This window comes from Pogona vitticeps, chromosome 2 (genome assembly GCF_051106095.1).
Source record: "Pogona vitticeps strain Pit_001003342236 chromosome 2, PviZW2.1, whole genome shotgun sequence".
Lineage (NCBI taxonomy): Eukaryota > Metazoa > Chordata > Lepidosauria > Squamata > Agamidae > Pogona > Pogona vitticeps.
Window position 1 is genome coordinate 309,831,657 of NC_135784.1, and position 27,906 is coordinate 309,859,562.

The following is a 27,906-nucleotide window of genomic DNA, read 5'->3' on the forward strand; positions in this document are numbered from 1 at the left end:
AGTTGTCGTCGTTCTCTCCCTTGGTCGCCTATGAAATCCCTGTAGCGAGACTACACCTCCCGTGAGGCAAAGCGTCCCAGGGAGAAGCCCTAGTGAAGAACAGGGAGACTACAGTTCCCGCCGCGCCTTGCGGCATGGTCCCAGCTACGGGTCGAGATTGTGGACAAAAACACCCCAAACGCGTGCTTTGCTTTCTGGTCCAGGTCGAGGAGGGTCGTTAAGAGCCGGTCCTGGAAGGGTTGGTGGTGGAGGAGGAGGAAGAGGAGGATGGAGGAGAAGGCCTCGCACGGCATCAACAACATCAAGCCTTACCTGGACAAGCTCACCCTGGGGGTGACCCGCCTCTTAGGTGAGCGCCTGAAGGCTCCGAGTCCTTCTGTTGGCATGGAAACTGTCCGGGGGGGGTGCAATGTCCCGGGGGGGGGGTTGGAGGGCTTTGGGGGAGTCCAGCAGCTCCGCCGTGGGCCCTGTAAGGCAGAGCATGCCAAACATCAGAGTTTGGCGAGGGTGGGTTTTTTTTTTTTTTTTTTGGACTACAACTCCCAAAATCCACCATCCTGGTTGCATACAGGAGGAAGGGATTTGTAGTCCCAGCCAGTCCTGTGGTGCGAGGTTGAAAGGATGACGCCTCAGGCTGTGGCCGTTTGTCCATACCGTGAGGCACAGAAGGAAGCCATTAAAGGCAGCCGGAAAAGAGGACCCGAAGGACGGTGAGAAGGACGGACTCAGTCCAGGAAGCCACGAGCCGGAGCCTGCAAGCCTCGAAGCAAAGCAATGAACGGCAGGCAGGAGGAGGAGGGATCGTCCTAAATCAGAAGATCCGGGACAGCGTACTTATCGTGCACACTCTGTCTAAAAAAGTAGGTGTTTCTAAGACCTGAAAAATGGCCCGGTATCACCCACAACACAGGAGGATCAAGGGCTGTGAGGTTCTAGAAGCAGGGCTATACCTTTCATTTCCCCTTGTGGGGGGAAGACAAAGAGATACGGTGTCATAAGGTAAAAGTTCCCCTTGACCTTGAGTCCAGTCGTGTTCGACTCTACGGGGGCAGTGCTCATCCCCGTTTCTAAGCCATAGAGCCAGCGTTTTGTCCAAAGACAATCTTCCGTGGTCACATGGCCATCACGACTAGACACGGAACGCTGTGACCTTCCCACTGAGGTGGTACCTATTGATCTACTCGCATTTACATGCTTTCAAACTGCTAGGTTGGCAGGAGCTGGGACAAGCGACGGGAGCTCACTCCGTCGCATGGATTCGATCTTACGACGGCTGACCTTGCAGCATAAGACGCTTCTGTGGTTTAACCCGCAGCTCCACCACGTCCCCTTGCGGTGTCATAGTCCCTGGTCATTTGTTTACAAATAAGTAGAAGCACCACAGAGCCAGGGGAGCAAAGCAAGTGATGGCTGTGTGTCCTAGTGGTCACAGTGCCAGAGGAGGATCCAGGGGACCCAGTGTCTGTCCAGACTCTGCTGTGAACTTCCCAGGGTAGGTTCATTTACACAACACTTTGCATTCTGTCCTATGTATCCTGTTTTTGAAGAGAGATTAACAGTTTTTAAAGATCATTTATCCCACTGGTTCTTAACCTTGGGTTACTCAGGAGTTTTGGACTGCAACTCCCAGAAGCCTTCACCACCAACTGTGCTGACTGGGGTTTCTGGGAGATGCAGTTCAAAAGCATCTGAGTAACAAAGATTAAGAACCACTGATTTATCCAACTCTTTGTAGAGAAGAAACAACGACAGACCCGTGGCCATCCTGAAAGGAGTTTGTTCTGGGAGCTGCCATGTGTAAAACATTAACTTTTCCCACTTGGGATTCCTCCAGTCTGGCCTTTCGCATGATTTATTCTGCATATAAATTAAATTCTGGAACTCTCTGGCTTTCTCCATAATCCAGCACATGTTAGCAATTTGGTCTCTAGTTTCTCTGCCCCTTCGAAATCCAGCTTGTACTTCTGGGAGTTCTCGGTCCACATACTGCTGAAGCCTACCTTGTAGGATTTTGAGCATAACCTTGCTGGCGTGTGAGATGAGTGCAATTGTACGGTAGTTGGAGCATTCTTTGGCACTGCCCTTCTTTGGCATTGGGATGTAGACTGATCTTTTCTAATTCTCTGGCCACTGCTGAGTTTTCCAAACTTGCTGGCATATTAAATAGTTCAAATGGAATGTCATCACCTCCACTGGCCTTGTTGTTAGCTGTGCTTTTTAAGGCTCACTTGACTTCAATCTCCAGGATGTCTGGCTCTAGGTCAGCAACCACATTATCTGGTTTGTCCAGAACATTCGTAGGGACGTGGTGGCGCTGTGGGCTAAACCGCAGAAGCCTGTGCTGCAGGGTCAGAAGACCAAGCAGTCGTAAGATCGAATCCACGTGACGGAGTGAGCACCCGTCACTTGTCGCAGCTCCCGCCAACCTAGCAGTTCGAAAGCATGCAAATGCGAGTAGATTAATAGGGACCACCTCGGTGAGAAGGTCACGGCGTTCCGTGTCTAAGTCGCACTGGCCATGTGACCACGGAAGATTGTCTTCAGACAAACACTGGCTCTATAGCTTGGAAACGGGGATGAGCACCGCCCCCTAGAGTCGAACACAACTGGACAAAAAATTGTCAAGGGGAACCTTTACCTTTACCAGAACATTCAGATCTTTCTGGTATAGTTCCGCTATGTATTCTTGCCGCTTCTTCTTGATGTGTCCCTCGCATTTTTGTCCTTTATCATGTCCATCTTTGCACAAAATGTTCCTCTAATATCTCCAGTTTTCCTGAACAGATCTCTGGTTTTTCCCTTTCTATTATTTTCCTCTATTTCTTTACATTGTTCATTTTTAGAAGGCCCTCTTGTCTCTCCTTGCTATTCTTTGGAAGTCTGCATTCAATTTTCTGTAACTTTCCCTATCTCCCTTGCATTTTGTTTCCCTTCTCTGCTATTTGTAAGGCCTTGTTGGACAGCCACTTTGGTTTCTTGTATGTCCTTTTTGGGGGGGGGATGGTTTTTGTTGCTGCCTCCTATACAATGTTACGAGCCTCTGTCCAAAGTTCTTCAGGCACTCTGTCCACCAAATCGAGTTCCTTAAATCTGTTCTTCACTTCCACTGTGTATTCATAAGGGATTTGGTTTAGATTATACCTGAGTGGCCCAGTGGTTTTTCCTACTCTCTTCAGTTTAAGCTTGATTTTGCTATGAGAAGCTGATGATCAGAGCCACAGTCAGCTCCAGGTCTTGTTTTTGCTGACTGTATAGAGCTTCTCCATCTTTGGCTGCAGAGAACATAATCAATATGATTTCAGTATTGCCCATCTGGAGATGTCCATGTGTAGAGTCGTCTCTTGTGTTTTTGGAAAAGAGTGTTTGTGATTAACAGCTTGTCCCGAATGGAATTTGCCCATTCCCGTCCATTTTAGTTCACTGACAGCCAGGATGTCAATGTTTATTCTTGCCATCTCCTGTTTGACCACATCCAGCTTACCAAGGTTCATAGATCTTACATTCCAGGTTCCTATCCAGTATTTTTCTTTGCAGCATTGGACTTTCCTTTCACTTCCAGGCACGTCCACAGCTGAGCGTCCTTTCGGCTTTGGCCCAATCACTTCATTAGCTCTGGAGCTACTCGTACTTATCCTCCGCTCTTCCTCAGTAGCATGTTGGACGCCTTCCGACCTGAGGGTCCCATCTTCTAGCATCGTATCTTTTAGCCTTTTGTTTCTGTTCATGGGGTTTTCTTGGCAAAGATACTGGAGTGGCATTGCCTGCTCCAGGTGGATCGTCTTTAGTCAGAACTCTCCACTATGACCTGTCCGTCTTGGGTGTCCCTGCACGGCATAGCCCATAGCTTCTCTGAGTTACTTGAGCCCCTTCGCCACGACAAGGCAGCAATCCGTGAAGGGGGTTAGTAATATTAGCTCCTTTAAATATAATCAGTTTCACAGGTTTAACAGATTTGGTACTCCCAACTTTGATATATATTCCAATATATCAGAGTAAACAAAAAAGAAAAAAAGAAAAAAAATTGCAAGAACTTGCTATAATCTAAATCTCCATCAGATGGTGCTATTACATCCTTAATATTTAAATTTCAGAACTCCCAAATCAGTAAAACAAAATCAGGCACAGTCCAGCAGTTCACCACCATAAATTTCTAGTTATATAGTTCCGAGGGAAGGGGGGGGAGTTAATTTGTAATCTAGTTTTGTATTCCACGATGTTTGTAATCCACAAATTGGTATAACAACAAGCCAACTGCCAAAGTAAACAAGAGAGGAAAAACAAATTTGTAACCCACAGTTTATGTTTCCATCTGGCTGTAAACTCCTTGAGTTTCTTGATCAGATATTATGTATCAGATTTGTAGTCCACGTTTGTAATCTACAAATTAATAATGGCAGCAAGCCAAGGACCAAAATCTACAAGAAAGAAAAACAAAAGCACACTTGTAATCCCCAGTCTGTGTTTCGGTTCTAGCTGTAACTCCCCGAGCTTCTTGGCCGAATGTTACGTAGCAAAGGATCTAGGATTTGGTTCAGACCACTTTGCAACCTGCGGTTCTCTCCCCTCTCGGCACCTTCACATGACGGATGCGATTTTGAATCTCTCCTTTCCCCTGGCCTGCCTGGATTTCTTTGATCTCAGGAAAAAAAGGATTGCTTCTGTTTCTAATGTGTTAATTTTTTCTCATGGTGCTTTCGTGGAGGAAAGCCTGCTGGAGGACTGGCTGTTGTATAAAGAAGATAGGTATTCTGAATGAAGGACGGAACTAAATGATTAAGGCATGAGCCCAAGGAGAGAGTGGTGGGAAAATATTCCGCAGGGAGCCAAAGGGGTTGCACTAAATGACCTAACTGGATTTTTTCCCCTCCCGTTTTTACTTTTGATGATTGAAAGAACTCCAGAAGGGAGAGGGTTTTTATCTGTCCTTCCCTATTTTTCCAGGCAGATCTATGATATGTCCGTGTGCTGCCTTCCAACTCTATGTTCTACTGTAACAATTTTCTCACGGTTACATAAAACAATTATCCTGCGGATTACAGAGGGGAAAGGTCTGGAGAAACGAGCTGACGTCCTCATTAACAAGATGCCTACAGGTCTGAAATGAGCACCTCTGATGTTCCCATGCTCAAAATTGCACTTCTGTGTGATGCAGAATATATCTGTATCACAGAGCAGACAGCTCACAACTGCATTTTAAAAAGCCAGCAAGGCAAAGAGAGAGAGAGAGAGAGAGAGAGAGAGAGAGTAACATATGTGAAGAATTTGTCTGCAGAGAAACCCAGGATTTGTAGGGTGAGATTCGCACTCAGGTCTCAACCAGAACGAAGCAGTTTGACTTCAAGGGGACGTGTGTTCGTCGAGATGCGTTGCCACCCACCCACTTCCTGGCATGTCTCCCGGTGAAATAAGATCAACTCCCAGCCTGAGATCTTGCAAAATAGCCATGTTAGATGGTCTGGTGCTGGGGGTTTTTTAACCCACCTCTTCAAACACCATCTTATAAACTAGATGTCTTTCTTTTGCAGAGGCATCTCCAGGAGTCACCGAAGTGATGTTTGTAGAAAAAGAGCCCGCTGAGCGCCACGCCATTGTTTCCTGGGAGCAGGTAGAGTGGATTGTGTTTATGTATGCCCGGGTAGCATATATACCCATTCTCTGCTCCTTCCTCATAAAGAAGTTGACGAGCTTTGCAGGAGGTACAAACAGGTTGAATTTTCAAGGGGGGGTTGTTTCTATGGGGTTTTGAGAGTAGGGGGATCAAATTTGTTTGGGTCCTGTTGCTTTTCCAGTTGCCCGCCATCCTAGGGGGCCGTTCAGGGTGAAAGCTGCTGACCCTAACAACTGGAGAGTCTGAGACACTAATTCAGTGTGAGCTACAAGGCATTATAGGTGTGTTAGCCTCTGACCTTGAGGCTCTACACAAGAAGCCTCTCAAGAAAACTGACAGACCCATAATCCCTTGTAGCTCCCATGGAGCTTAGCCCTGCCAATTCCTTTCTTCCACAGGATGAAAATGGCAGGCAGAGTCTGAATTCATTAGCTTAAGAAATTAAAATCGCCTGTCAGGACTTTGGTTTCTTGATTAAATCCCCAAGAATTTGCTGGCCTGGCAAATTCCTGTGGACTTGTGGCAGCTGTAGTCCATGAATTCCGAAACCCCCATGCCTGTCCAGAGGAGGGCAACAAGGATGATCGGGGGTGGTGGAAACCAAGCCCTGTAAGGAAAGACTGAAAGAACTGGGCATGACATGATACCACTTTTCAAATATATGGAAGGAGTCATACAGAGGAAAAGCAGGATCTGTTCTTGATCATCCGAGAGTCCAGGACATGTAATAATGAGTTACAGGAAGCTAGTTTTAGGGTGAATATCAGAAAAAACCTATTAACCGTTAGAGCAGTAAAACAATGGAATCAATGACCTCGAGAGGTGGTGAGTGCTCCAACGCTGGAGGCATTCAAGAGAAAATTAGACAGCCACCTTGTCAGATCTGCTTTGACTTGGTTTCGAGCCTTGGACTTGACAGTCTTAGAGGCCCCTTCCAACTTCATGATTCTAATCATACCCTGAGAGCAGCACATTTAAAGCCTACCTTTTGCTAAGCTCCCAGACTACATTTCCTTGGCCCTCTGCCTTTTATGATTTCTCACCTGAAGATCTCTAGTTTTAGAATGTGGAGCAGATGTTTCTGTCTCTTTAGTTGGCCAGGAATATTTTGTAAACCATACGGTCTTCAAAATTCGTCTTGCAACTAGCCTGGCTTGTTTATCTACAATCTGTCTTCCTTCCTCACTGTGTTTAAAGTGGTGATATGCTGCCAGCTTGTTGTGTTTCCCCCTCTCCCCCCACCCCCGTTGACTTTCTAAGCAAATATCAATGGTTGAATACCATCAATTAATTTAAAAATGAAGGTATTCAATTTAATTTTTTAGAAGAAGTTGTTCAAATGGTTTTGTTTTCAAAGTTTTGTGTCATGATAGCTTTCAATTTGAAATGTGTTAAAGCTCAGAGATCTCGTTATGTAATAATAATAAATAATAACTGTATGCCATCAAGTCGATTCTGACTTCCCGCAGCCCTTTCTAGGGTTTTCTAGGTGGACGGTACTCAGAAATTCTTCCGGGGGGGTGCCCTGGGACTGTGCAGCTTGCCCAAAGTTACATAGGTTGGCCCTTCTCCTGGGGGGCCCAGTGGGGCTCTGGCCACACAGCCAGACCTCTAACTCACTGAGCTATCCAGCCCGTCATTATGGAATTCCCCTTGCTCTTGTTCCTCCAAAGATTGATTATTTTATAGGGAGATGAGAAATCATAAACCTGTCTTTCAGTTAACTGAAGTCATTTCTGAAGCTTTATTTTTTTCCCCAGAATGAGAAGAGTGTTGGAAACCCTACAAATATAGGGTTATTTCCATTGCTTCCGTAAATGATACTTACTCATTTATAACTTGCCGTTTTAGCTATTGTCCCTCTGCAGTTTTGTGCGAAATTTGCCTCTTTCTCTAAAATGCATATTTTTCAGACACCAGGTGGAATATTCTTGGAAGTGGAGACAAACAGCAGGGAGATTATGAAAAATATGTGCATTAAAAAAAAAAACGAGTGCCCTTTTTCATATGAAAAATCAAGTACTGTAATTAAAGTAAGGAGGAATGACTCAAGTCATGGTTTAATTTTTGGTTTAAATCAAAACTTGTGGGGACTTGATCCATCTGTCGCATCTTAAAACTGGACTCATCAAAAATGAGCTAGTATGAGATCCTGTCTATCAGAACAGAACAACGTCAGCTCCTGAACGGTGAAAGTTTTGCAGTTGGCTCATCTCTTCAGTATTTTGGCTCAGGCCCGCTAGATGTCAGCAGTACTCTGCAGGCTCATAAGAAAACTACTTGACCTAAATTGTTCGCCAGCTAATATCTGGATGATGAGAGGAAAGCTGGTTGAACCTTTTGAGTGGCACATGGGCATGGAGGTACAAGGGGAATCTGTCTTCGTTCATCAAAAGATGGGATCGTAATGCAGAAAGAGGTGTCCTGGATCACACCTACAGACCCATCTAACCCTCCCACACTTTGGTGGACAATAAACATCTTTCTCATCTAGCTTTCAAGGTGGTAGTCTGTGCAAGGTCTCCGACAAGGAACACACAACTAAACCAAAGCAGGCAGAGAGAGAGAGAGAAAGAAAGAAGGAAAGAAAGAAAGAGAGAGAGAGAGAAAGAAGGAAAGAAAGAAGGAAAGAAAGAAGGAAAGAAGGAAAGAAAGAAAGAAAGAAGGAAAGAAAGAAAGAAAGAAAGAAAGAAAGAAAGAAAGAAAGAAAGAAAGAAAGAAAGAAAGAAAGAAAGAAAGAAAGAAAGAAAGAAAGAAAGAAAGAAAGAAAAGATGTTGCAGCACCTGGAAGACTAACTGCTATATTTTAATGTGAGCTTTCATGGATCAAGCCCACTTCCTCAGACAGAAGAACGAGAATGCAGAGACTGCATGGCAAAACATTCACATGTAGCTCTAACATAAAGAGATAGTGGTGGTTGGTAGATTCAAGGTGCGTTTCACACCTAGTAATGATTTAGGACTCCTTTTGGATATTCATGGTCCCCCCCTCCTTTTTTTTTAAACTTCTGTAAACAGCAACAGTGATTAGAGGGTAAAGGAAAGAACAGCAAAAACAACATGTGTTAGTGAACTAAGAATCACTATCTGTATTTTTGAAGTTTATTCTGTAAAGGCAGCTGTGGTTAGTTGGAAAGGGAAATGGCAGCAGCAGACAACAAGATCATTATTTAGTAGTTTGCATTTGGTAATGGCTACAGAACCCTTGGCTAATATTTAATCCATTGCAATGGTTCTAATCTCGCTTTCTGTTAATATAGTGGCCAATAAATTGACCAGAAACAGGACAAATGGACCCCAAGAGCACATGGACCCCAGTGAGTGGTGTTCAGGGGCACACTGCCCTGATCCTGGAAGAACTTTATAGCCATCCTAATAGCCATTAATGACCTTTTCCTCTATGAATTTCTCTACCCCTGCTTAAAGCTGTTCAAGTTGGCGGCCATCACTCCATCTTGTGGCAGTGAGTTCCACAGTTTAACTATGTGCAGTGGATTCTGTTCTATCAGAGTTGATTCAACTTTTTAAAATACCATAATTCCCCTATCAGTATGCTTAGAAGTGTGTCAACTGTTCTAAGTTACCCATTCTGAAGGACGTTAGAATTTCTCCCTCCATTTATTCATTACAGATGAATTTACACCTGGTGAAACGGAAGGAATATTAAAATCTCACCTGCTGTTGCACTTGGCTTTCGGCGGCACTGGCTTGCACAGCCTACGCTTTCTCTGGCTGTGAACGTGTGCTCTGCCATTTGTTTGCTTAGACGGCAGACTTTTCGGAGCATGTAATCCAGGGTGCCAGAATGACATCAGGCCGTTAGACAGGCAGCTCAGCGGAAGGGTGTCACAAATCCTAACAGAGTCAGCTGGATTGGTGCAAAGTTGTAGATATAACAGGGCAAAGGGTCAGACTTGACTCAGCCCTACAAGAATGTGGGGGGAGGGCAGTGTCCCGTTCACCCTCCGCCCCGTGCTGTCCCCACCGCTGCCCATATATGCTCAAATGCAAATGGTGGGAATGTTGTTCTGGAAGGTCAGGGCCAAGTAAAGGACTACAAAAAAGACAATAGTTAATGACAAATGAAAGAGATGTCCTCAGCAGAGAATCCTAGAATTATGGTGCTGGAAGGGTCCTCGAAGGCCATCAAGCCTAACCCCTTGCTCAAGGCAGAAGTCCAAATCAAAGCAGATCTGCCAGGGGATAGTCCAGTTTCCTCTCGAAGGCCTCCAACTTTGGAATGCTCAGCACTTTCCAAGGTTTTTGCATTCATTGTCATACTCCTCTAACAGTTAAGAGATTTTTCTCGATATTCAACTGAAATCTGGCTTGATATCCATTGCTTCTACTTTACATCTTCTCTCATCGAAAAGAATTTACAAACACGATCCAGAGACAGTTGTGGGTAAAAATAGGCACACCCTGGCACCCCTGCCTCGGGTCGAAATAAATCCTTGTTGTTACCAGCCAAATTGCATTTCCTGGGGTAATGCTAGTGAAATTGTCACTATCATCAGGTTTTTAGCATCATCTGGACAAACAGGAGCATAAAACCTGGCTGAGTTAGTTTTCAAAGACAAGAGGGGAAAATTCACTCCGCACTAATTAAGAAGCTTTTGTGCATTTTTGCCCCACAAAAATGAGTACTGGAGAAACCTTTAGCTTCTGTTGTGTGCCAACCACAAGATATTTAATAGAAAAATTCAACTCTGGGTTGTACCATGTCTAGGAAAGAATGCTAGCTGGAACCCTCCTTTTGCCCAGGCTGGTTCTTCCTGTGCAGACAATTCCATTTTTACGGAAAGTATCGATCGAATATCCAAAACCACATCTGCAATCTGACGTGGCATAGCCCGCACCCGAGGGGGCCTATTGAATGGATGCTCAGCTGCCTGTGAGCACCAAGGCCTGTGGCCAGAACGTTCAGGAGGGGCAAGATCGCCTGCGGGAGTGCCAATAAACCTTCTGGCAGGGCAGGGCACCTGGGGCTTTAGCAGCTGCCCCACAGGTAAAACCAAAACTGGATGACACTCTCTCCATACCCCCTTTTCTCCCTGCATGAAGAAGCCTTGGCTCTTCCATTTCTCGATCTCCTAAAGACAAACAGGAGCATTTTTTTTTACAGTGAACAAAAAGGATCTCCACCTTCCCTCTACACGAGAGAATACCCCACCCCATTGAGGAGTAAAGGAGGCAGCCGATGGAATGGGCTTGAAAACGTTGACTGTTTCTGAGCCAGGCAGAGGAGGACCCCCAGGAACCAGAGGGGCCAGAGCTTCCTGTCCCTCCAGGAGACGCCTGTTCCCATCTCTTAACCTGGACCTCTTGGCCCTGGCGGTCATTGTCCAGGGTCGCTTCAAACTGGCATTCTAGGAATGCCTTTGAAACCACTGCTAGGCTGCTGGTTATGGTCAAGAAGGGTCTCTGGACAGGCTCCTCCGCTCCGTGAGCTAAAGCGAAGTCCAGAGACTCTTTCACTGTGCAGACATTTTTGCACGTACCCTACGCCAGGGCTTGGAAACACGGCCCCAGAGATCTCAAGGTTGTCTCTTGATTATATCTTGTGGAGTTATCTGAGCTGCCTTCCTAGCAAAGGTGATTCGCCCCTTTCCATTCTAGCATTCTAATGTGAACCAAAGAAATCTCACCCCCCCCACACACCATGGCAAAGCAAGACGCTTTGTGCTTTGGAATGGGGGGGTGTTCCTTTTGTTAAGCCATCCCCTGACTAACCAGGGGGCAGGTTGTGTAGAGTCTTATTCCTGATTCCTTGATGGAAAAGCCTGGGGCTGCATTCAGAACTGGATGAGAAGGAGCTGCAAACGGAATCGCACAGAGAGGCAGGGGAACAACGCAGCAGCTGCTGTCATGCAGGAGCTTGATGGAGACTAGAGATGGGCACAAGCCTCAGTTCGGAGGTTCGTGCCGGTTCGTAAGTGCAGGCGCTGCGTGTTCCAGCCGATGCATACTCCTCTCCTCCTCCTCCTCATCAGATGAGCAGCCGAAGAGGAGCAGTATAGAAGAGCACGTCAGCTGGCCAGAAAGGGAAGGAAACACACAAACCAGCACGAACCTCCAAACTGAGGTTCATGCCCATCTCTAATGGAGACCATTGGTGTGGATTCCTCTCTCCTCTAACCAAGGGAACAAAGAACGGTCATTCCGGGGGAGTGGGAGGGGGGGCAGCTGCTATGGAAGCAATGGGTTCAGTTTTGGAGAAAGCTCGTCAACATTCATAGTTCTCCATAGGGCAACAGAACAGCAGTGTTACATACAGCACTGATGTTACCTGTCTGTCATGGGTTTGGAGGGAAAGTTCCATCCTATGGGGAGGGGAAGGCGGGACATCAGGAGGAGGGGCTGTACTGTATAAATATGTGATGCCTGTGTGGTGAGAGAACACACACTAGGAGATGCTGAGAGACACTGGGTTGTGACGAAGCAGCAGCTGGGAAGAAGAAGCTGTTGTGGAAGTCTGTGTGTCAGACAGGGTACTACTGTGTGTCAGAGTACCAACCTGATAGGTTCAGGTGTCTGTTGGTTAGCCAGAACTGATAGGTTCAGGGTCTGTGCTTTAAGTTAAGGTTCTGTGTGAACCAAACTGTGTGTATGTATGAGTGAATCTAAGCCACGTTACTTTATCTTATTCACCTGATTGTTTTATTTACCCTGTGTGTATTTAAAATAAACCTTATTCTTTTTATTGTTTGAAAATCCATCCCTGGTCTGTGTGACTTCTTATAGGGAATGGTTGGTGGCAGCTTAGTGTAACTGTGTGACATATCCCAGTAGGTCTGGGTTTGTCACATTGATTGGTGTCCAGCGTGTGGGATACGACTGGTCCAGTTGTCCAGTGGTCCAGCAAAGCCTTGGCAAGTGTGCCCAGAGCAAGGGGGGTCTAGTCAGGGACAGTCTGAGGCGCGTAGGTAATCTTCTAGGTGTACCTCACGGGGAGGTGCGCTAGTAGAAGAACGTGCCAACTGGGGAGACTTAGATTAAGGTGCTCTGAGGCAGCCTAGTTTTGGCGGGAAAAAGCTGAGGCAAAACTGCGTAGTAACAGTGATCTAGCCTGCCAGCTGAGAGGCCCAGCAGAGGGGGGTAGGCTCTGACTCGATACTGTTGCAAGTTTAGTGCTGAAGAACAGCAGCAATCTCTAGGGAGAGCTGGTTCTGAGGCAAGAAGGAAAAAAGTGGTCGTTTTATTTTGAGGCTTGACTTTTAAAGCAGCCTGTTCTGAGGGGGGATTATGCCCTTGACTCGAAGCCAGATAGCAGACATGAGTGATGTGAAAGACCCCCAGATTGACCAAGGTTCCGAGGATGAATTTGGCTCAGTGCAGGGTGACAGCACAGGAGAGCAGAACCCAGAACTTAGAAAATTGCTCATGGCCCAACAGCATGAACTGAGGATGAGGCAATTTGAAATGGAGGAAAGGGAAAGAGAAGAAAGGGAGAGAGAGAAACAAAGGCAATTTGAATTAGAGAGAGAGAGAATGGAGAGGGAGGAAAGATTGGAGAGAGAGAGAATGGCGTTTGAATTAAAAAAATTGGAACTGATGAACCAGAACAATAATAACAATAGGGATTCTGAGGGAGGCCAATTGTCTAAAGCTGACCTGAAGAAATTCCCTGTGTACCACAAGGGAGATTGTCCTGAGGTGTTCTTTTCCTTAGTGGAAAGAGCGTTTGTGGACTTCTCAGTGAGGGAGACTGAGAAGATGACCATCATGCGATCTTTAATCAGTGGTAGCCTGGCTGAGGTTTATGCCGAGATGCCTGAGGAACTGATGAAAGATTTTGCAGAGTTTAAAAAACTGGTGTTTGCCAGACATGGGATAAATGCGGAGCAGCTGAGACAAAGATTCAGGTCCCTCACCAAGAAACCAGAACAGACTTTTACCCAAGTGGGGGCCCAGCTGGTGAGGCTGCTTGAGAAATGGCTATCTCAGGAGGGGACAGAGACCTATGAGCAGCTTAAAGACTTAATAGCACTGGAACAGTTCTATTCAGTCCTGCATGGGGAATTGAAATTCCAGGTGAGGGAAAGGAAACCGAAATCTGTGGCAGCAGCCGCAGAGATCGCGGATTTTATTTCCCAAATAAGAAAGCCCTTGGGTGAGGGGAAATCTGTAGGTAAACCCAAAGAAACCTACAGCAAGTACTCTCAGGGACCAGGGAAAAACCAGCAAGGGGGAGGGGCCCATGGTGAAGGGAAGCCCTCAGACATGAAACTAAGACCTCAGATTTTGGAGGGAAAACCAAAACAAGATGAGAGAGAATCCAAATACACCAGAAAATGCTATTTCTGTCAGGGAAAGGGTCATCTAATCTCAGAGTGTGAGAAATTGAAGCAGCTAAAAGGAATGGTGCCTCAGGAGTCTAGTGGGACCAAGCCAAAAGCTGTGTTCTGTGTCCAGAAAGAGCAAGGCTCAGTGTCACAGAGGGAGCCTGTTGCCATGGCTACTCAGTATGGAACAGCTACCTCTGCTGATCAAGCTGAGGAAAATGGTCCTCTTATAGAGGTAAAGCGCTGCTTGCTGGTGAAAACAGATTCTCAATTGTTTGAGACAGCAGGAGTGGACGTAGGAATACTTGACCGTCAGTATAGGGGGCTGCGGGACACTTGTTCCCAGGTAACCCTGTGCCATCCAGATATTATTCCTAGGGAGTTTATAATCCCAAATGAGAGCATGAAGGTGGCAGGGATTGAGGGGCAGGTAATCTCTCTGCCAGTAGCAGAGGTACCTGTCAACTTTCAAGGCTGGAGGGGAGCTTGGCGGCTAGCGATTTCATCGACTCTGCCAGCAGCCGTGCTCGTGGGAAATGACCTGGCTGAACATGTGAAACGGGTGCTAGTGATTACACGCTCACAAGCCACCACAGGGACAGTTCAAGGGGGTAATGATGAGCCAGAGACGGAAGCAGAGGAGAGTTCAGAAGCTGTGGTGGAAACCTTAACCACAGACAGCAGATTTGGACAGGAGCAAAAGGCAGACGCCACTCTCCAAAAGTGTTTTGAACAGGTGACTGACGCCCAGCTAACACCTGAAACCCCAGTGAGATTTCTGGAGAAAAAGGGGATTTTATATAGAGAGACCCTGAGGAATATCTCAAAAGGGGGAGATGGGATCAGAAGTCAGCTGGTGGTACCTGAAAAGTATCGCCCCATGATCTTACAAAGGGGGCACTCTGACATGTTTGCTGCACACTTAGGGGTGAAAGAGCCCCTTGATTTGATCAAACAAAATTGGGAGCAGATCACCCAGGATGACCCACAAGACGTTGTGACTTACATAGACACCTTGATGAATGACCTAAGGAGAAATCTAGAGCTGGCAGCAGAAAACCTGCAAGCTCAGAAGGTCAGACAGAAAACATGGTATGACCACAAAGCTAGAGAGAGGCGCTTTGACCCAGGGGAGGAAGTGCTTTGGCTTAGGCCCTGCAGAGAGAATAAACTGCAGCTCAAATGGGCAGGACCATATAGGGTCATTTCCAAGATGTCAGACCTGAACTACCTAATAGAGCAGGAGGAGAACCAAGCAAGGAGGGTGGTTCATGTGAATGCCCTAAAACCCTACTACAGAGGGGAACAGAGGGTTTTATTCGCGATAAAAGCAGCTGAGAGTGAGGAAGCTGAATTACCCTTCTGGGAGGGTAGAGGGGAAGTAAAATACAACCCAGAGGAGGTAAAGATCAGTCCTGCACTCACCCAAGACCAGCAGCAAGAACTAAAAATGCTGCTTAGTAAATATCAACAGGTGTTTTCCAACAAGCCGGGGATAGTGAAGGGAGTGATGCATCGGATCCACACAGGGGATGCACCCCCGCAAGCAGTATCCCCATACCGAGTAACGGGACCCTATAGGGACAAGGTGCGGAAGGAGCTGGACGAAATGCTGAGGGAGAACATAATCGTCCCCTCTTCTAGTCCTTGGTCCTCTCCGATAGTCCTTGTGGACAAGCCTGATGGGAGCATTAGGTTTTGTGTCGATTACAGGAAATTAAACCGTGTAACCACTCCTGATGCCTACCCAATGCCCAGGCTAGACAACCTGATTGAAACCATAGGGGGTTGTCGGTTCATCTCATCATTGGACCTGGTAAAGGGATATTGGCAATTAAGAATTGATCCCAGGGATCAAGAAAAGACTGCCTTTTGCAGCCCTTTTGGTCTCTATGAGTTTCGAGTCCTGAGCTTTGGTCTCAGAAATGCACCAGCCACATTCCAAAGGCTGATGGACCAGACCTTGGCAGGGCTCAGTGACTTTACAGTAGCCTACATTGATGACATAGGGATCTTCAGTAATACCTGGGAAGATCACCTGATACACCTGGAGTTAGTGCTGCAGAGGTTAAGTGCAGCAGGGCTAACAGTAAAGGCCAGCAAGTGTCAGCTGGGTAGCCCAGAAATAAAATACTTGGGTCACATGGTAGGGGGAGGAGTGATAAAACCCCTGGAGGCCAAAATAGAAGCTGTTCGTGATTGGCCTAGACCCAACACCAAGAAAAAGGTCAAATCATTTCTTGGGTTGGTGGGCTACTACAGAAAGTTCATCCCGAGGTTTAGCGAGATTGCGGCTCCGCTGACCGATCTGACGAGGAAGAAGGCTGATGACCGCATCCCGTGGACCAGCGACTGTGAGGCGGCGTTCCAGAGGTTGAAGGAGGCGTTAATCAACTATCCAGTCCTGCGTGCTCCAGACTTCGACCGGGAGTTCATCATCTACACCGACGCGTCTAACAGCGGGGTAGGAGCAGTTCTGTGCCAGGAGGATGAGAATGGTGACCAGCATCCGGTGTCCTACCTGAATAGGAAACTTCAAAAAGGTGAGAGACATTTGGCAACCGTGGAGAAGGAGTGTTTGGCCATAGTCTACGCGATCCAGAAGGCCAAGCCTTACATCTGGGGAAGACATTTTATTCTGTGTACTGACCATTCACCATTGCAATGGTTAAAGACAATGAAAACCCACAATAGCAAACTTATGAGGTGGGCTTTAAACCTACAGGACTATGACTTTGAAGTGAAGGTGGTCAGAGGGTCAGTGAACTGTGTTGCTGACGCCTTGTCAAGAAGACCTGAAGAATGAAGACGGCGAAAGAACATGGACTATGTGTATATAATGATGACAAAAGTTAAATGTACCTGGTTTTGAATTTGGTTTGTACAAATAAAGGTAAATTGATGTAATGTATATGGTAAATGTTTAAATGCCTATTTGCTATGGTTTAACTTAGAATGTAAGTATAAGTAAGTATGGTATTATATGGTATGTATAACTGTTGTTGTATGTTTTATTCAGGTTGTTTTTTTGGTGAAAAGCACTTTTAGCTTTCCCCCTACAAAACAACTTATAAAGAGGGGAGGTGTTACATACAGCACTGATGTTACCTGTCTGTCATGGGTTTGGAGGGAAAGTTCCATCCTATGGGGAGGGGAAGGCGGGACATCAGGAGGAGGGGCTGTACTGTATAAATATGTGATGCCTGTGTGGTGAAGAGGAGATGCTGAGACAGACTGTGAGACACTGGGTTGGGACGAAGCAGCAGCTGGGGAAGAAGAAGCTGTTGTGGGAGTCTGGGTGTCTGACAGGGTACTACTGTGTGTCAGAGTACCAGCCTGATAGGTTCAGGTGTCTGTTGGTTAGCCAGAACTGATAGGTTCAGGGTCTGTGCTTTAAGTTAAGGTTCTGTGTGAACCAAACTGTGTGTATGTATGAGTGAATCTAAGCCACGTTACTTTATATTATTCACCTGATTGTTTTATTTACCCTGTGTGTATTTAAAATAAACCTTATTCTTTTTATTGTTTGAAAATCCATCCCTGGTCTGTGTGACTTCTTATAGGGAATGGTTGGTGGCAGCTTAGTGTAACTGTGTGACATATCCCAGTAGGTCTGGGTTTGTCACAAGCAGTAATACGAATAGGCTGGTCCTTGCTTCAAAGAATGTATTGCCTATGGAAGGGAGAGGAGGCGGGGTAACACAGAATTAATACAGGCAGAGACCATTGAGCATTGAGTAGGACACAGCTATCCGCAGGGGATTGGTTCTAAGGCCTCCTGCCCGCCAACAAACCAAGATGCTGGAAAACATGGATTTTAGCGAATGCTATTTTAATAGTGAATGCTATACTACACATAGTGTGATCTCTGGCTCCCTCTAGGGACCAGTTCTAGTAACTTCACCTTTTTAAATATGTATTTCTAGAATTTTTCTTTGAACACTTTTAATGTTTTCAGACCGCAGATAAGTGAATCCGTGGATACTGCTCCTGTGGATACGGGCATCCTGCTGTACTTGAAACACTTCATCCCACATCATCCTAAATATATGTTTTGAATATATGTTGGTTTTTATTGTGGAATGTGGCAGGGGGCCCCACCAGCCCTGTTTCAGAGAGCCAGTGAACGGGGTCCATCCTAGGGGCAGGCAGTTTGCCGGACTCCACGGAGGCAATATGGCTCTTGCTTGGCACCCTACTGACGGCATCCCTAACCCTTAATTAACCCTTTGCCATTCCTTGCAGAAGAATGCCTGCGTCCTGCCGGAGGATTTGAAGAGTTTCTACCTGATGACGGACGGCTTCCACATGACCTGGAGCGTCAAGGTCGACGGTAAGCCTGCCTTGTTCCTTTCTTCTGCCGGGCTTTGGCCTCAAGTTACTTTTCCCTCAAGTTACATTCTGGATTGCCATCTCTGAATTCGGTAAGGGTGGCAGGTTGTATCGGAACATTTTTGCAAGTCTGAGATTTCATTTAACCTTACGTTTCCCAGTAATGAGTCGTTTGAAATAAATTCCTGTTTGCAACAACTACAGTGTAACTAAGTTACCTTACAATTGTAATAACAGGAGGATGTAATTCCACTTACAGTGGTGCCTCGCTTAGCGATGTTAATTCGTTCCCCAAAAATCGCTGCTAAGCGATTTCATCGCTAAGCGAAACGTGGTTTCTCATTGAAATGCATTGAAAACCGGATAATCCGTTCCAATCCGTTCAGCCATCAATCACAGTGACAGATAACATCTCCCCCTTATCACAACAATACACCCACAACAAAAAACACCCTGATCACCATGATCACCCAATCTCCTGAAAGGGACAAAAAGCTGATCCCACAGCTACAAATACTCAACTATCCCATACACTACACCAGAACACAGAGTTCTAACTCCTGTCCTCTGAAGCAATATAACTGCTTCAGTATGAACAACCATCAGATCCCAGCTGTGAAAGCCTTTGAGAATACAGTGGTGCCTCGTACAACGGGCGCCTCGTAGAGCGATGAATTCGCTCTACGAGGCCGTTTTTGCGATCGCAAATGCGATCGCAAAACGATGCCCGTATAGGCTGTGATTCACAGAGCGAAGGTCGGTAAGCTGCTCGCTTACCGACCTTCGCTTTGCGACCCGCCGATCAGCTGTCCGGCGGGTCCAAAATGGTGCACCATTTCGGGGCTTCCGGCAGCGTTTTCGCGCGCTCCCCTTGCTTACCAAGGGTGCGAAAACGCTGCGCCCCGGCCCCTTTCGGCTGTTCCGGCAGCCATTTTGGACCCGCCGGACAGCTGATGGCAGCCATTTTGGCGCCCTCGTTGTGCGAGGGGAGGGCGCGAAAATGGCTGCCGGCCCCTGGGAAACATCGCACTACGGTGAGTATTCTATGGCATTGGAACGCATTAAACGCTGTTTAATGCGTTCCAATGCCTTTTGGTGTTCCGTAGTGCGATGTTTCCCACAGCGAAGGTTAATCCGGAACGGATTAACCTCGCTGTGCGGGGCACCACTGTACAAAGATGGACAAGGTTGTTCCCACTTCTAGCAGACAAACGTATTTAGCCAAAGTTGTTCAGAAGAAGATATTCCCCCCCCCATGCTTTCTAGCAGACTTTCCCTGTTCAGGGAACTAGGAATCTGCTTATTAAAAAGGAAAGGAAAGTTGTGATTCTCCGTCCAATCTCACATCATTTCAAGGTGGATTTGCGGCATCTGCTTAGCCACCCGGTTTTGACTCTCTGCCTTCCAGACCATCCCGTGCCCCTGGGCTCCATGACTATCAACAGCATCTCCAGACTGAACCGTCTTGGGTCCTCCTCTGTGTACACCTTGCCCAACGCTCCCACCCTTGCCGATTTGGAGGACACGGATGAGGAAGGAGGTACATCATCCCCCTCCAAGCCTGGAGGTCTTCTCTCCCCCCCCCCCCTTTGGTATCCCTCTGCTTCCTCCATCCTTCTTACTTTCTCCGTGACATCCTTTGTAACCTGAACCCCACTTCCCAATATCCAGATGCCAAGAAATCCTGGGTCAACCTCTCTTTTTTTGGCCTTTTCTCTTCAAGGCGACAGCGACCAGCCGGAGAAGCCTCACTTGGACTCTCGTAGCCTGATATTTGAGCTGGACCCCTGTGGAGGGAATGGAAGAGTCTGCCTTGTGTACAAGAATACCAAGCCAGGTACAGTTCTGGACACCAGACACCCAGGCACTGCCCCCCCCTTTTTTATTATTATTCAGTCCTGCCCGGAAACAGTGAGGTCTCTCTCCTTGCATCCTCGGCCATCCTTCCTCTAAGTTGCTCCCCTCGCCTTGTCGCCGTCTCGCTCTACAAGGGCCGACAGCGAGGCTTCCCCCTGACCATGTTCCTCTTTTTATTCCTTCTCTGTAGCTCTCCTTCTGCTGCCTCCAGGCACTCTTAATGTTCCTGGCAAAGTCTCAGGATGTAGAAAACAGAATCAGGTTCTTTATTCTTTAAATGGGTTGTTAAAAAGCTCTGGCTCAATGCGTTTCGACGAAGCCGCCTTCTTCTTTAGCTCCTGAAGAAGATTTCACCGAACTGCATTGAGCCAGAGCTTTTTAACGACCCATTTAAAGAATACAGAATAAAGAGCTTGATTCTATTTTCTACATCCTGAGACTTCATCTCTCATTTATAATTTGGACATCCATGGACGTACCCGTTCCTTTTACCCTAATGTTCCCCCTCATCACCTTGGACCACTCTACCCAGCCTGAGGACTGACATCGCAACAAAAGCAATCAAACGTAGGCAGGGCCACAAGATCCTGCTTCTGGAGCCCCCAAAACCAGGCTGGGGGGGGGCAGGACCCATCCCACCCATCCTTGCTTCTGCCTCCTGCTGGGAACAACCGGATGACTCTCTCCTCAGACCTGGTGATTTGATCCCCCCCTTCGCCTCTGAGGCATTTCCCAGCCCTTGTGACAGCCGACCACTGAATGCTTTCGGCCAGCGCCGTAGAAGAGAGGCCCCCGCTCCCTCCCCATGTTCTAGGAGTAGGAATCGTACCGTCCCAAATCCATCTTGGCAGGTCTGGGATCTTCTCATACACACCAAACCCCATGATAGGGGGGGACTGGTGTTGAGAATTGCTGCTCCCAGAAAAGTCCAACAGCCGTTCTGCTTCAGAGCGAGGTGCAGAGCCTAGCCAGTGGGAGTGTGTGGGCTCAAAACTAGAAGGAAATTAACCAGTCCCTCAACATTCTTGCAGAGGTGCCTGAAATTTACATTTTGGAAGGATGTGTGGTTTCCCCCAAATCTTGGAACGGGGGCAAAACATGGAAGGGACGGGGCCAAAACATAGGGGCCCCAGACCTATCGAAGCTGCCGCCTGACACGGAGAGTCTGGGGCTTGAGTGTCAGCCAAGCAACAAGCCAACACTCCTGATGGGGCAGGTAGCCCACCCACCGACCCACCCTTCTGGGATGGCTCAGATGGCTCCTAAGGATTTCTAAAGCCAAGACGGGTCCCAGGAGCCCAGGATCGATCTGGTGACCTGCACCCGACCAGAGGGACGATCCGCCCTTCAAGACCCTCCCCGGGACAGACTCTCCTCCCCCTTCCCCTTGTGGACCCCCGTCTCCACATTCTCTGCACAGAACAGGTCGGAGTCCTCTGCTGCTCTCTAGACGGGCGGTGTCCCTTTTTTCCCCACATTCCTCATTGTCCGATTGGAAGGTGGAGGGGTACAAAGCGGGAACCCCTGAATTGGAGATAGCCCGGGGGTTTTCCGGAAGGCACAAGCGGGTGGGTCAGAGAAGATGTCCTCAGTTACTCCCAGCCTCTGATGTCGCCACTCGGTATCCTGTGGAAGTGCCACAGCGGGGAAAGCCCCACCAGCCTAATTAATACACACAGCATCACGGGGCTTGCGTAAGCTTTGCTCCCGTGCAGAGGGAGGGTATATTTTCGACCGGAGGTCAGTGCTTGCACAACAGCAACACTTGCACAAGCGGCACCGTCCTATTCGATGACTCTAGCCGGGTTTTCTGCTCAGCAGAAACTTGGTAAGATCCTGGGCAGAGAGTTGTCCTTCCAGAATGCCTGCTCGTGGCATCCGAGCCCTGGTGAGGTCTGGCTCCACCCAGCCTCGCCTGCCTTTTAGTGCCAAAATTCCTTCCTCCACCCACACCTTTTTCCCTTCGTCACCTGCCCCGGATAGGCCCTCGTGGCTTCCGGTGGATCCTGCCCAGAGAGGCCCGCACCAGCCGAGGGCCCAGAGATTCTTACAGACATCTTGAAATGGGGATAAAAGCCCTGCTTCTCCACCGGCGGGGCGCTTTTTACCTCTCCACTCTCTGTTCCAGTTGTCGCCCCGGATTCCGAGATCTGGTTTCTGGATCAGGCGCTGTACTGGCACTTCCTCACCAAAAGCTTCACCGCTTACTACCGGCTCCTGATCACGAACCTCGGGCTCCCCCAGTGGCAGTACGCCTTCACCAGCTACGGCATCAGTCCCCAGGCCAAGGTGAGAGAATCAGCCACTGCTTGTCCCGTCGCTTCCCAGGGCTTCACCCTGTCTGCCGGCAAACCTCTCTCCTCTAAGCCTTGAACCCGGTAAGCCATGCATCATGAAGACAGGAATCAACCCAGAAAAGTACGTCCCTGTATGCCAATATGTGCAAAATCAGAGCATTTGAGAGCTGTAGAGGCAGACTTCTCTAGCGATGAACTCTCCGACTCAGGGAGTTCCCAGTTTCGATCACAATTCTGTTGCAAATTAAAAGTGGATCTCCATGATCACCAAAGCACCCTGAATGCAGCCCTCTTGAGGGGTTTGGGAAGCTAAGCAGGGTCAGGTCTGGTTAGTACTCAGATGGGAGACCAACAGCGAATGCCAGAGACCTCCAGGTAGGGCTCAGAGAGAGGTCTGGGTACCAGTCAGAAGCGGAACCGCAAGGCTAGGTTGGCTAAGGGTTTGATTCCGTAATAAGGCTGCTCATTCCTGTCGTTCCTGGGCTGACGTGCGGGTTTTATTTGCATGAGAATGAGTCAGCTCATGGAGGAAGCTTGAGACAACCGCTTGACCTAGTTAGAACGGTTCAGAGGTTCAAAGCACACCTACTTAAAACGGGAGAGAATTCGAATCAAAATGTAGTGAAGAAGGGCTGCGAAGTTCACTTGCGTAAGTCAGGCAAGCCTTCTTCCTTTCCGCAGATATTTCAGGTGGGTGAAAACTGTCTAATACAGAGTACCAGATGAGTTTGTTTGTTTTTAAATTCTCTGATAGTATCAAGCAGGGGTAAGACATCTCCTGGGTTTCTGCCAGGAAAGAGAGGCAGGATGCTGAAGGGGGCATCGTTTGGATTCAGGGAGTCAGCCAAAGTTTCAGCATGAGATTTGGGGCATTCCAAGCAAGGCCCTTTTATGGCTGAGCTCATCGACCGTACCTTGCCTGAGGCCCATAACCAGCCTCCTCCCACCCAGCCTGCCTTCCCACGGCAGATAAAGAGCCAGCTGCCAAACCTTGAAACAGCCTCGCCGTGTCTTCCCTGCTACTTGGAAGGTCTTTAGCTCTATCCTCAAATAGTTGGGCAAGCTAACAACTTCTTAAACTTCAAATAGCTTTTATCATCAGATGGGCAGCTTGCCTTAAAAGGGGGCTGGGCTGAGCTAGAGCAGCCCTCGACCTCAGGGTGGCCACCTTCTCCCTCCCTCCATCTTCACTGCAGGGAGACACCCCGGGAGCCCCTGGGGATGATTTGGACTGCTCCCACCTACCAGCGAAGAGAAACGTTAAAACGCCCCCCAGGGTCCTAGCCAGCGTGGAGATTCTGGGAGTGGTGGTACGAAAAAGTAACTTTTCCAAGCTCCACCTTAAGGTAGCCTCCTTGCAAATTCCTAGGCATCTTTTTACCTGTGAACTGTGTGCGTAAAAACAGTCACCCAGTGTGTGGTGTTTTTTTTTTCTCCTTTGGTGGGTGGCCCTTCCCTTGATCAGTTGCACAACGGGTTGCGTCCCCAATTTCACAACCTCACTGTGCGAAGGAAAAGGTGCTGGAGAGGGTGGGAAAAGTCACTCCGTGGCCCTCGCACCGCGGTGTGAGACAGTGGGATTCTGGCCCTGCTCCTCACCTTAACCTCCCATTCTTCTCCTCTTTCCCTCCCTCGCTCCGGCCAGCAATGGTTCAACATGTACAAACCCATCACCGTCAACACGGAACAGCTCTCCGAGGAAGCCGATTCATTCGTGAACAAGCTGGACCCCAACAAAGTGTTTCGAACCAAAAACAAGACTCCGGTCCTGAAGAAGAAGCTGCCGGCCCAGCCGACCCCCTCCCAGAAGGGGCAAACGGGGGCGGCCCCGAGGAACCCACCGCAGGCTGGAAGCTCATCAAGGAGACGTGAACCTCAGCCCTGACTTTCCCACGACGCTCCAGGCTATACCTGTTCCCCCAGGGCCCTTTCGGTCTACTGATCAAGAACGCAAGGACTGGCGAATGCCTGGCTCTGTGGGAACTGGACCAAGATATTTATTTGAAAGCGTTTATTTCAGAAGTTGGAAGGTTCTGCTTGAATCTCTTTTCATGAGGGGCTCTGTGGGGGGAAATCTGCTCCCGTCCTAGAGTGAACCTCTAGGACGTTGGCCAAGGAAGAGAGAGTCCATGGGAGAGAGCAACGCTGGTGCTCTTGTTGGGCCCACTCCTGTGTATCTGATTGATCTGTTTGTGTGCTTGTTTATTTATTAAACGTTCATACCACCCGATTAGTGCTAGGCCCTGACATGGTCAAATGGAAGGAAGCACAATGATAATAGCAATAAAAATAAACAATAAAGGGTACAGTAAGATAATAAAATCAAGTCAAAACATCATAAGTCAAACAGACCAAGAGCATCATACCATAATTGGACGGGCAGCACAAATTGGCTAAATTCAACGGAGGGCACCATTGTATGTCTCTGTCAAGAGCATCGTCTTAAGCAACCTCTTCAAGGGAAGGAGGGAGGGGGCCAGGCGCAGATCAACTGGTAGCCCCTTCCAAAGCACTGGAGCCACCAGTGAGAAGGCCCAGTTTCTGGTGGATGTTTTTCTGGCCTCTCTTGGTGTAGCAACCCATAGGAGCGTAACCTGGGAGGATACGGTGGCGCGAGCCAATGTTCTTGCAGAAAGGGGCTTTGACAAGTAATGAGGTCCCAACAAGAATGAAGGGGACATCAGCAGGTCCAGGAGTGGGCTTTGCACCCCAAGCCCATGGCCATCACAGGCCAAATACACCCCTGCCCTTGCTAAAATTCAACAGCGATCAAAGCAAAAAAAAAGGCAAAGCCTGCTGCTGATATATCACCCCATAGCTCTTAAAGCACCCTCTGGGTAGTTTACAATTTAATGATGCAGGCTACACATTGCACCACCACCACCCCCCAGCAAGCGGAGTACTTCATTTACCAACTTCAGAAGGATGGAAGGCTGAGCCAACCTCAAGCCCGCTACCTAAATTTCTTGGGATCGAGCTCGGATCGTGAGCAGAGTCTTGACTGCAGTACTTCAGTTTAACTGCTGTGCCACAAGGCTGCAATCAGAATCAAATGGATAAAGTGAGTGCGGGGTGTTTTTTTTTGTTTTCGCTTTTCACGGGCTCTTCTCCGACAGCGGCTGGAATCTGGCTGGGCCCTTGCGTGCTCAGTTGGAGAACCGTGATTTGAGAGGAGGTCCCAAAGAGGGGAACCGCATATGGCCCACGTGCTCCCCATCCCTGGAATAAATGTGCACAGAAAAAGTAGCCATGCTCAGGGGAGGTGGGGTGCCCTTGTGGCGAGGGGAGATGTGGGGAAGAGTGTTTAGCATTCCAATCCAAGACCAAATCACACCTGAATCCAGCCACTCAGCTGTTTGTCACAGTTTGCAGGGCAAAAATAGACTATACACATGAGCAGGGATGATGGCAACATGATGGTAACAGCTGATGGAAGGCCCACAACACAGTGTCAAGAGTTGTGTCCACTGCCTGCAAATCGCCCCTGATTCACTCCAGAATTGGAGAAAGGAGGGAGGCTCGCTTGGCAATGATCACCTTTCGGAGAGCCGACCGCAGATCTAATGGACAGGCGATTCCACAAGGGAATCCCATCGTGGGCAAGCTTTCAAGCTGGACCTGAGGACCAGCTGCAAAACAGCGGTAGGCGCTGTTCTCCTTGGCAAAGGGGAGCTGCCTGGCAGAGATCGATTGCCGGCAATTCAAGACATTGCAGTCTAACACAAGAACCTTGGAACTGTGACCTGCCACGGCCATTCCGACTTCCAGCTCTTCTCCCCGGAGATTCCTAGGAAGAGGGGACTCGCCATCATTCCCCTTTTTTTTCTGAAAATGCCCTGAGTTTGTGCAGCCTGCCTAAGCCGACGCAGTGACCAAGCTACCTCACAACCTCCCTTTTTTTGCCTCGTCCATCATAACTCGCGAACGGGGAAGGTGTTTCCCCAAGAGGGACTACCTATCGCTGGCAGCCTTCTTCCTGGACGGCCACTACCTCGGGGACTCCCGGCACAGACTGATGCCTTCGCTCAGGCCAGTCTCGCTGCCCAGATGGTAGGACAAGGGGCTAGAAGCCACGTATTCGTGGGAGAGGCACCCCCCTCCCCTTGCCTCTGGTCTTAGGGGTCACGGAGCAGTGAATGTATCTACCCCATTCATTTTTGAAGCTGCTCTGCTTAACGGCCGATAGTTTGCAAACTTTTACCTAAAAGGATTTTGGTAAGGCTCTTGAGGGCATCCTGACCTTCAAGACCACGTACATTATTTGGCAATGCTTGGTGGTAGATGCAACTCCCATGCAATTGCTTGGCACAGCACAGTGGTTCAATCCAGCCTCCTTTCATTCTGCCCACTATAAACATTCCCCTCCCTTGTCATTCGGAAATGTTGCTCTGTTTCGCTGACGTATCGTTAAGTACTTAGGGCGGCTCTCCCTGATGTCCGACCCGGGAGCTCAGAAGCGTCCAGTCTGGTCACAGGATGGCAGCTCCAGCGTCGGTTTTATGGGAGCTGCGGCTTCACAGCTGGGCCTCAGCCGTCGCTCCCGCCTCCAAGTCTTCCTTCCTGCATTCGCCGCATTCGCAGGCCGATTCCGATTTGGGCCGAGGCCGATTGTGAAAGTCAACGAGGATGTTGTAAATGAAGATTCCAGCCAAACTCCCCAGGGTTGGGGCAACCACAGGGACCCACCACCAGCAATTCGCAGCTCTGGGGAGGGGGAAAAAAGAAAAGGTGAGTTCAGTGGCTTGTAGAAATAAGCACCAGTGAAGGCAGAAGGGTCAGGAGGGCGATTCCGTTTGCTTCGTTGAACACTTGGAGGCAGTATGCATTAGCTTTTAATCTCCTAAAGCTAAAATATGCCTGCTGGATAGCTCTGTGGTCTAGGTATCCAGCTGTAGAACCAAAGGTTGGGAGTTCAATTCCCCCAGTGTGCCTAAGAGGAGAAGTGAAAGCTTCTGGGAGTTGCAGTCCAAAACTCCTGAGTAACCCAAGGTTAAGAACCAGTGATCTAATCCACCGCCCTCACTGCCGACCATGCATGTCTTTCTAAGTACCTACCGTATTTTTCACACCATAAGACACACATAAGACGCTCTTGCCTTTCCATTGGACCATTTCAGCGATGTGGAGAGGGGGGATTTGCTGCTTGGGTAACAGCCTATCCTCCATACTATTTTACCCAGGCTTCGTGCTCTGGAGAGGACACTCCAGCTTCGCATACAGCGTCGAAACAACACGGGAAGTAGCAGTTACCGGTTATAAGTCTCTGCTCAATTGGCGTAGAGCAGGACGCCAGGGGCTACTTCTGACGGTGGGAGAGGTCATTGCACCTCACTAGGTAGATACCGCCCGCCTTAAGCTGGGCAGCCCCCAGCCAGTAAGGTGCTACCTCGCCACGGTCTGTTAACCTCACGGGGTGCGTGGGGTTTAGGGTGAAACCCGACAAGCAGATCGACAACCGTGCACCATGCAACAATCATAAGAAAACTTCTGCCCTAAAGCTGGGCACCTGGAATGTACGGACAATGAC

General features: G+C 48.4%; 2 protein-coding genes across 11 annotated transcripts in view; one reads left to right on the top strand and one right to left on the bottom strand.

The window, feature by feature from the left end:
• The first annotated feature begins 60 nt into the window (after positions 1-60).
• TPGS2 (tubulin polyglutamylase complex subunit 2) lies at positions 61-24,609 on the top strand. 4 transcript variants are annotated; one of them, XM_072992997.2, is made up of 7 exons: positions 61-349; positions 5,526-5,605; positions 18,139-18,226; positions 19,634-19,765; positions 19,949-20,062; positions 22,211-22,460; positions 24,025-24,609. In XM_072992997.2, the coding sequence occupies exons 1-6, from the start codon at positions 268-270 to the stop codon at positions 22,453-22,455; spliced, it is 741 nt and encodes a 246-aa protein (XP_072849098.2). In that variant the 5' UTR covers positions 61-267; the 3' UTR covers positions 22,456-22,460; positions 24,025-24,609. The 4 variants fall into 4 exon arrangements, with proteins under 4 accessions (XP_072849098.2, XP_020652116.3, XP_078240297.1 ...); XM_020796457.3 differs by having other exon boundaries at positions 85-349; positions 22,211-22,371; XM_078384171.1 differs by lacking the exon at positions 61-349 and adding an exon at positions 617-860 and having other exon boundaries at positions 22,211-22,371.
• Positions 24,565-27,906, bottom strand: part of LOC110080474 (aquaporin-7) — a 33,906-nt gene continuing 30,564 nt past the window's right edge. For all 7 annotated transcript variants that reach the window (XM_078384170.1, XM_020796414.3, XM_072992993.2 and 4 more), the window contains exon 7: positions 24,565-27,083. In XM_078384170.1, coding sequence (XP_078240296.1) covers positions 26,894-27,083 — 190 coding nt within the window. In that variant the 3' untranslated portion in view covers positions 24,565-26,893. The remainder of the gene's footprint in view (positions 27,084-27,906) is intronic.

Coding starts and splice junctions, on each gene's coding strand:
- TPGS2 (XM_020796457.3), top strand. CDS start 268: ATGGAGGAGAAGGCCTCGCACGGCATCAACAACATCAAGCCTTACCTG. Junction 20,063..22,210: donor GTACAAGAATACCAAGCCAG/GTACAGTTCTGG, acceptor TCTCTGTTCCAG/TTGTCGCCCCGGATTCCGAG. Junction 22,372..24,024: donor GCATCAGTCCCCAGGCCAAG/GTGAGAGAATCA, acceptor CGCTCCGGCCAG/CAATGGTTCAACATGTACAA.